Raw genomic sequence first — 8947 nt, forward strand, 5'->3', positions numbered from 1 at the left:
AACAATACGCCTTTCTTTATATATATATATATATATGTATACACGTATATGTCAACGACACCAAACAATACGCCTCATTATAAAAATAATGGTCATCGTAATCCATTACTTGCAATTGGAGTATTGGACGTAATAATTGTAATTAAAAAAGTTGAAGGAGACAAAGATAATGGTTGCGTAGAGAAAGAGATATATTAACAAAAATTCCATATTTTTGTTAAAAAAAAATAAATTAAAAAAATTAAAAACAAATCATAGCATGAAAAAATCCACAACTATTGGTTCCAAAGTCAAACTCAAATGGACCAAGTCAAAAATAGGAAAATGTATTATTATTATTTTTTTTCTAAGAATTGGAAATTGTTAACTTTTTAGAAGTTGATGAAGTCTATGGAGTAACTAAGTTATCTTTTTTAACAAAATAGGAACTCAACCACCATATGCATGGTTGATGAAGTATTAAGAGACTATTTACTAGTTGTGTTAAACCATGCTAATCTTGACCAACTCATTCAGTCATTCCATATTTTATACTTTTTTTCACAAAGTAGCAGTTAACTTCTTCATTTTCGTTGTTCCCCCCACTCCCCAAGACTTGATACACTTTTTCTCTTATATAATTTTCTTAGATTTATCTTATAGAATTTATACATTTGAACAAGTTCATTTTTATTAATTAATTAGATCAATATGGCGATAAGTCAACCTGTTGAATTGAGAATATTAATTGAATTGTTTAATTATAGAATTTTCTCAATAACGATTTACCAGTGGACAGAACCACAGTATATGTATCAATCAATATATATTTATCATGAATTATACGTATATGTACAACTTAACCCAACCTTAATACCAAACAAAGTCTACCCTCCTATAAAATTCCTTCAAACGCAAAGAAAAATGTATTAATGTTGTACATAAGGTAGCTTAAGTAAGCAAAAAACCAAAAGTTGATAAAATTGGTGTGCTTAGCGAGGCTTGATGGTGGGGATGGCACCACTATCAAGGTTACTTCCAGAGTAATCTGAAAAAACATATTTGTTTTTTTCAGAATAGAGCTTTCCCATTTCAGTTCCTGATGTTCCAGCCGAGGAAGATCCGTCCTTTTCATTTTGGGATATTAATGGATTATTATCAATGGACTCTGATGATTCTGCACCTGGAGCCATTGAGATTATGTTCTCTAACTCTCTCACCACCTCCGACATTGAAGGCCTCGCTGATGTTTCATCCTTGGTACACTTTATGGCCAAGTCCATGAATTTCTTCAGGCATTCTGGAGTATATGGACCCATGTTCCTATCCACGATAGAGAACATCTTCCCCGATTGACATGCTGCTGTTACCTGCGTATCATATATATATATATATATATATATATATAAATCATGCATATCCATGGAAATGTCATAACAATTTGGTGGTAGAAAGTTAAATAATCAACACCCAAAAAATGCATCTTAGCACAAGTCTGCGTGACATGGTCCTATTTGCTTGTGGTTCATAACTCGATCCATGGAAGCTCACCATGTAAGATCTGTAAATTTGTGCTCCATAGACATATCCTATTTATGGATTTTAGTCCTAGGCTCTGGGTTCTTAAAGGTGCTGGGAAATTTTTTGAAGCACTAAACAGAATACATAACTCGATGTCCATGGTATTGTAGCATGTGCTACAGCTGTAGTTACAGTGTTTACGGTGTTTGTAGGTGAGATCATTGCATAATATGTATAACTATATGCTTAGAATTAGGAAAGCGTATTTTCAGAAAATAATGGCTACCTCACGAACAATGTTTTTGCCATGAGAAATAGGTGGCATCCCTGTCAAGAGTTCAAGAAATACAATTCCAAGGCTATAAACATCGCTTTTCTCTGTTAACATGTTTGTTAAGAAGTATGCTGGATCATAGTACCCCTGCATCCAAATTTATCACAAATTTTCAAGTAAATCCACCAATGAGAGAACTAATAAAACCACCAAAAAAGCAAGCGATAGAAAATAGAAAAAAAGGGGTTCAGATTTATTTTCTCTTTGAAAAACCAAATCCCGCAGAGGACACATTTTGTTTATTTTATAAATTCTTCCCATGTTCAGAAATAGTACTACTTACCGGTGTGCCTTTCACAGCTGTGCAGATTGTCTCTGTTCCCACTTCTTTGCCATCTGGTACTGGTGCAACCTTCGACATTCCGAAATCTGAAACTTTTGCAGTAAACTTGGAGTCCAACAATATGTTGCTTGCTTTTATATCGCGGTGTATTATTGGAGGATCGGCTTCAGTATGAAGGTAGAGAATTCCCTTGGCTGAGTCCAACGCAATGCGCAGTCTCATAGCAAAAGTAAGGGAACTTCTAAACCTGGCTGTTGGATCACAGATTATGAACATACAATGTGCTGTTGTGAGCTTGTAATTGATGAACTAAAAGCTACAGTAATAGAGATATCAGCAGAGTTTGAAATGTAACAGAGTAACCAAAGTAGAATCATAGATAGTATGATGAAAGTTGCTACAGAAGACAAAACCATGGTCTATCTGCATGCTCTTTCAATGATAAAAGCCTGTTACTTTCACATAAATTGGTTGTTTCTTATGCAAGAAACTGGAAGAACCTCAGGAGCAAATTGAACTGTAATGTGACCACAGAATTACCAGAGAGAAGACTGTGAAGTGAACCATTAGGCAGAAACTCATATACTAACATCTGCAAACAGAGAAAATACTAGACGTTAATTAAGGATTTTATATAGCCAAATGAGTATTGTTATGTTAAACATCTGCAAGTAGTGCTTTGTAAAGAGTTTACTAAATGGACATTACCAAAGTGGATGTGTGGGATTGTTGTGGTATGTCATACGAAAGTGGCTATACCTGCTCGCCTTCTTCATCGCAATACCCAACCAATGAAACCAGGTTGCGATGATGTAGTCGAGATAGCACTTCTATCTCGGTTAAGAATTCTTTCTCACCCTGCAAGGATCCTTGTTGAGCACGTTTGATTGCCACAACTGTGCCATCAGCTAGAATCCCTTTGAAAACTTTTCCATAGCCTCCTTGGCCAACTTGGGAAGTAACACTGAAGTTGTCTGTCGCTCTTGCAAGTTCATCAAAGCTAAACCCTTTAACACCATCAAACTTGATAGGATTTTTTGGAGCTGCAGATAGAAATAAGATTCTCATTATGTTTATCTATAAATCAAGATAAGATCTCAAACCACCAACCACAACTGGTGAAAGAGATGAACGGACTTACTAGATTTGTTCTTTGAAGCTTTTTGTTGGAAACTGGGGTGAGTTTTATTGTAAAATAATGCAATGGCCAGAAGCAACGTAGCAACGCAAGAGATCGATCCTAGTACAATTCCAGCAATTTGGCCTTTGCTCATACCTGATCCTGGAGGCATGATAATCACTTCAAGAGCGGGAAATCCATTATTTTGAATATGCATTATTAAAATGCATCGCTTCCTTACAAAAAATGTGTGAAACATTCTGGATACAGGTCCAGGAAGGACAAAGAAATGAGGGAGGCGAGAATTTGGCAAAATGGATGAGAAGTAGATGAAGGGGAGAAGATGAGAGACGAAAGTGTGAAACATTCCTGATACAGTTCGTTCATCTTTTGAACAATTTTTTCTGATTTAAAATTCAATAGAAAATGAAGAAATGAAGTATAAAACAGGACAGTTATTAAATTAAAGAATACCTACTTTCGCAATATTCTCCAAGCTGACAAACTTCGAGGAGATCATATGACCCGAATAACTTATCCCCAGGAATCTCAAATGTAGCAAACCGATCACAAATACGTTGGATCCCATCTGTGATGAATAGGCTGGTAGCATTCCTTTTCTTGGGGGAGAATTTCAAAAACAGATAAAGTCTAGGACCTCTTTGCCATAAGTACTTACCAATATCTAGTTGATAGGGTGGTTCAACTTCTAGATTGGAGGTTATGTATTTTTTAAATTGATCAATGTAAGGTTGAAAATGTGAAAAGCTAGGACTTCTCAGCCTAATCCAAACTCCGAGAGGTACATCACAGTAGCAAGAAAGAGGAGGATCTGGGACATATTCATAGAAGCCATCAACCAGACAGGGTTGAGTTGGGCAGTCAACAGAATAGCTAGTCGAGTTTCCAGGAGGATCCACAAGATTTCCATCTTCAGTTCCACAGAATTGAGATATGTCTAGTTCATTTTTCTTCAAACAAACAGGATTATACTGAAGCCTAAATTACACATAATAAGGTCATTTATGTTACTTGCAAGAAAAGCTTCAATAATACATATTCATTGACAAGTGGATCAAAGATTCATGAATAGACTGACATATAATAATTTGTCATGGACATATGCAATATAAAATTTGTAGCTTACAAAATGGTGACATTGGGAGGAGGATTTAAGCTGCCTGAGATACTCCCAAGACAGTTATGCTCAAAATTTCTGCAAATAAGGAGAAAATACACTAGTGAGGTTTGAAATATGGTATCGGGAATTTACAGCAGTGATCTTAAACGGAAACAACTAAGAAAAAAAGCCATAACGCAAAAGAACTAGCCCTTTCTTAAAGATCGTGAATGCTAAGTGCAGTTAAAATTAGTGGCTTTTGGCCAATCCTTACAAGCGAAGTTTGGAAACTGCAGCAAATTTTATACCCTTCCAGATATCAGCCGGCACATCGCCTGTTAAATAATTGTTTTCAAGTGATCTGCAAGAAAAGAAAAGCCTCATTATATCATACAAGATAATCACAACAATATAGATCACAATATCCGAATAGCTGTGCAGAAAATAAATGTAAAAAGAAGAATATATGTATATAAAAATTAAAGAGAGCCTCTTACAGTCTCTGGAGATGAGGAAGGCCTGAGAAGCTAGAAGGGATAGATCCAATAAGCAAATTATGTGATAGATCACTGCAAAATTCATCAGTTACGAGGATTACTTCCCTATTTCAAAGTGACAGACCATAAGAAAGATGAGCAACTAGTAGAACAGAATTGTGTAATATATGGATAGGAATATTTACGTACATGGTTGTGATACTATCAGAAAGCTTGTTTGTTGGTATGCATCCATTAAGTTTATTTGAACTAAGATCTCTGCAACATGAACAATTATAAATGGCGACAATCTCCTTCTAGAATAATGTAAGTGCTAGAAAATTTTTGTGATACCAACAGATAAATGTAGCAGGTTATAATGACATGAAAATATAATGAAGTAAAATTATCTCAGCTCAAAAACATGCGAATGACCACATTTTTCAGAAAACACAATGGTATCTTTTGCAAAACATTCATATTCAATTCTCAAGGACTTACAAGTAAAGAAGATCTGGTATAGGGCTAAAATCAGGAACATTCCCTTGCAAGTTGCAATTCCTAAGACTCCTGCTCAGTTGAATGGACAAGAATTATGCTCTGATCAGAATCATATCAGGTGATTCAATTCAATACAAACAATCAACGGTCCTTTTCCTCACCAAAATTTTTAGAATAAATAAAATAAATAAATAAATAAAAATAAGAGAAATCAATACAGTTGAGGAACATACATACATGTGTGTGAGCGTGCATGTGTGTATGCAGAGAGATGAGCTTACAGTTTAAACAATTTTGACATGTTTCCATAAGAGGCTGGAATTTCTGTTCCCTCAAAGTTGTTGTTATCAAGTTGGCTGTAATAAAGAGAGAGAGTTGTGAGGTGAATGAAACGACAGCTTACTCTTACAATCAGAATTAGATTCATACCAAGTTACCAGAATCTGAACCAACAGTATTTTGAAAATGTTTCCCTGAATAAGATAATCACATCTATACTAAACCTTTTTGCGCACAATAAATACTTTACAGCGTACCCATGTCATTGAAAACAACCCACAACATTGCTGGTTTAGTTATTTCTGTAGTAACAAACTTGCAAATGATTCGACACACTTAGTCCAAAAAGCAAAACAGATGTTCATTTTTACTTCCCATTTTCGTTTGTTCAAGTGGAACTCTGTGCTCCATATAAACAATATTTAATCAAATTTTTCGGTAGAGGGAGCAATAAAGTTGCAATGAAGAACCAGTGTTACTTCATTGAAATTTTACGTGCAAATAACGTACAGAGTCGTCAAGTTTGGCATTTGGGAGAGCTCTGGTGGAAGATGCCCTGATAGTTTGTTGTTGTCTAGCAGGCTGCAAATGGAGAAATGTAGAAGAATAACATGACTTGTAAAACATGAACAATCTCTATAACTAAAAGCATAAGGCAACAGATCATTCTTTGTTATATTACTATTGTAGAAAATATAGTACGAGATGAGGAACTAGTTACTGAACTTACAAATGTTCCATTTTTGGTAATGTAGAAAGCTCAGCTGGTATCTGACCACTGATTGAATTGTTGTTCATGTGACTGTAATTTTAAAATCCATGATTATATTCACCTCACTGAGAATAAAAATATAGTTATTTCACAATGAAGTCCATTCTGAATCTTGAGAAAGAAACTCACAAGTGCACACAATTGCGCAGATTTGCAAATGACTTGGGAAATGGTCCTGAGATATTATTTTCGTCCACTTGAAACACAATGATGTTAGGGAGATAACCAAGCTCATCTGGTAAGGGCCCCGATATCTGGTTTCCAGTCAAAAGCCTGCAATTAAAGAATGGAATATTTAGAGAATTCTTCTCGAAATTGTTTGCTACAATTTGTCAAAATCAAAGAAGGATACGACTTACAGGAACTGCAAAGAAGTCATATTTCCTATCTCCTTTGGTATGCTACCACTTATGTTGTTCCTGATAAAATTTCTGTATAAGAAAAAAGGAAAGATGAAAAATACAAAATAATGAATATGGATAAAAAATAATAATAATAAGAATAACAAAAAATTTATGCACAAAAAGGAAAATGATCCATTAGAGTTTGGTGTCACATGTGATACTTACAATATAGTCATATTAGGGAATTGGCCAAGTTGAGGGGATAATGTTCCAGAAAGATTCATATTCAGCAATCGCCTTCATCATGACAGATATTATTATTTAAAAATAAAATAAAATAAAATAAAATAAAGAGGAAAAGTAAACAAATTAATGTTTGTTTATCAAGTTGACCACAACAAAGGATAGCAAACTGTTTTCTGTGTTAAGACTTAAAAGAATTTTTTTTCGTATCCACCTCGATCTTATATTTATTTAAATACATAAATAAGACCCATCTATTATGAATGCATAGTGATAGAAAGTAAAAGAACAGCATAAGAAGATCCAGTGAAGGTGAAAAGCATACAATTCTTGAATGTGGAAATAACCACCATCTCCCTGTTTCTTGGTACAGATTACTCCATTCCATTGTTTTCCAGGTTCACAAGGGTCTGTCTTTTCCCAATTCCAGAGGTTGTTTTTTGGATCTTTGAGTTCCCGACGGACTGCTTTTAATGCATCCACTGCAGTATATAACAGTAACAATAATCTAAATCCTGATTCTATTCCAGCATCTTCAAAATCCAATATGTAAACAAAAAAACGAAAAAAAAATATAAACAGAGTACAGAAAAACAAAGCCACCTTCATGAGGATGAGTTGGGTGATCTCCTGAAACATGTATAGAAAAACAAAGTAACAGCAGCAGCAAACCAAGCATAGCTCCATGAAGACAACTTCTTCTCCTTTCCATCTATCTGTTCTGCTCAATCAACAGCGCATTCATCAGAGCTACTCTCAAATAGTAAAATGAGAAAAGTGAAAAAATTATCAGTTCTACAAATCCATTTTGAGATTGCTTCCATAGGAAGCTACTTTTCTTTTCGAAGCTGTTTCAAAGGAGGTGCTTCTTCTATACATAACACGTGTTAAAAGCTAGCCAGCTAGCTTCCAGACATTTAAGAAACATCCCAAATAAGATTGGAATGCTTCGTATAGGATTTGTAAAGTGCATGCCATGAATAATGGAGCATGAAAAACTAAGAGCTCTCACCCAGCTGGAAAGCTTTACAAAATGCACAAGGAAGACAGAGAGAAGACATGGAAGTAAGAATGAGGAGTTTTTCCATACATTCAAATAGACATTAGATTCTAAACCCATCTTTTTCTGCTTTTAATTTTTGATTAATTAGAGAAAGGAAAGTCTCTGGGAATTAGCAAGTGGGTTGTATCTGTCTGGGCATTTAATTTCAAGTTTGGAAGAGAGAGTAACAAGAGAAACAAGGACTTAATCCAAATCCAATTACTGTTTGTGGGTCATATATTTGTCTTAAAAGATTATTATTTAAATATTTTTTAGATTTTGATTTCGGACGGGATCAGACCACGTGTTTTTTTGTAATAAAACTTGTTAGTTGGGCATGCTCAATGGAATTCTAGTCAATACTGAATTCTAGTCAAAATTGGTACACCTATACTTTATTTTTGTAATAACTCTTTTTTTTTTTTTTTTTTAAATTAGGAAGTAGAGATTTCATTGCTAATTTTAAATCTAGGTTTTCGTAGTTATTATTTGTGGTCATTATTAACTCAACTGTTTCAAAAGAATATCCTTAAAATCATCAATTTTTATTCTTTTTACATTTTTTGCTTTTCTTATATTTGTTTTTATCTTTTCTTAACGTTGGACTTACTGTTGTAGGATTTTGTTTCTAGTTTGAGTCAATATCCTTCATTCTAGCTTTACTAACGTGTATACAACATTATTTGACGTGTTAACAAATGGCACTTTTGTTGTGACTCATGCCCATCAAAATCCAACTCATTTCATATTCTGTACTTTTTTTTCTTTCACAAAATAACATAAAAAATTTCTTTAGATAATTAGATAACTTGTTAATTTTTGTCACTGTATTTAATTTTGTTGGGCTTAACTATTGAAGTACGTTTTTATCTCATAAAGTTTTCCTAGATGCATATCATATGGTACATAATTGTAAACAAATAAAATTGTATA

The 8947-nt window shown here is 34.1% G+C and overlaps 1 protein-coding gene across 1 annotated transcript; it reads right to left on the reverse strand.

Moving 5' to 3' along the window:
* Positions 1-790: 790 nt before the first annotated feature.
* LOC107431384 (probable LRR receptor-like serine/threonine-protein kinase At1g06840) lies at positions 791-8145 on the reverse strand. Its single transcript, XM_025078838.3, has 21 exons — positions 7985-8145; positions 7576-7693; positions 7298-7454; positions 6955-7026; positions 6745-6816; positions 6515-6658; positions 6344-6415; positions 6124-6195; positions 5616-5690; positions 5335-5403; positions 5044-5112; positions 4855-4926; positions 4632-4718; positions 4385-4453; positions 3716-4236; positions 3259-3399; positions 2877-3160; positions 2658-2709; positions 2118-2368; positions 1787-1921; positions 791-1349 (listed from the first exon to the last, which is right to left on the reverse strand). The coding sequence occupies exons 2-21, from the start codon at positions 7682-7684 to the stop codon at positions 972-974; spliced, it is 2901 nt and encodes a 966-aa protein (XP_024934606.3). The 5' UTR covers positions 7685-7693; positions 7985-8145; the 3' UTR covers positions 791-971.
* Positions 8146-8947: the final 802 nt, after the last annotated feature.

Source organism: Ziziphus jujuba, chromosome 6 (assembly GCF_031755915.1).
Source record: "Ziziphus jujuba cultivar Dongzao chromosome 6, ASM3175591v1".
In the NCBI taxonomy this organism is placed as follows: Eukaryota; Viridiplantae; Streptophyta; class Magnoliopsida; order Rosales; family Rhamnaceae; genus Ziziphus; species Ziziphus jujuba.

What these genes read in the sequence shown, in the direction of transcription:
- LOC107431384 (XM_025078838.3), bottom strand. Translation starts at nt 7,684, where the DNA reads ATGGAAAGGAGAAGAAGTTGTCTTCATGGAGCTATGCTTGGTTTGCTG. An exon ending in ATGACTTCTTTGCAGTTCCT is followed by an intron (nt 6,659 to 6,744) that starts GTAAGTCGTATC and finishes CTTTAATTGCAG; the next exon opens with GCTTTTGACTGGAAACCAGA. An exon ending in CCTCCCAATGTCACCATTTT is followed by an intron (nt 4,237 to 4,384) that starts GTAAGCTACAAA and finishes TGTGTAATTTAG; the next exon opens with GCTTCAGTATAATCCTGTTT.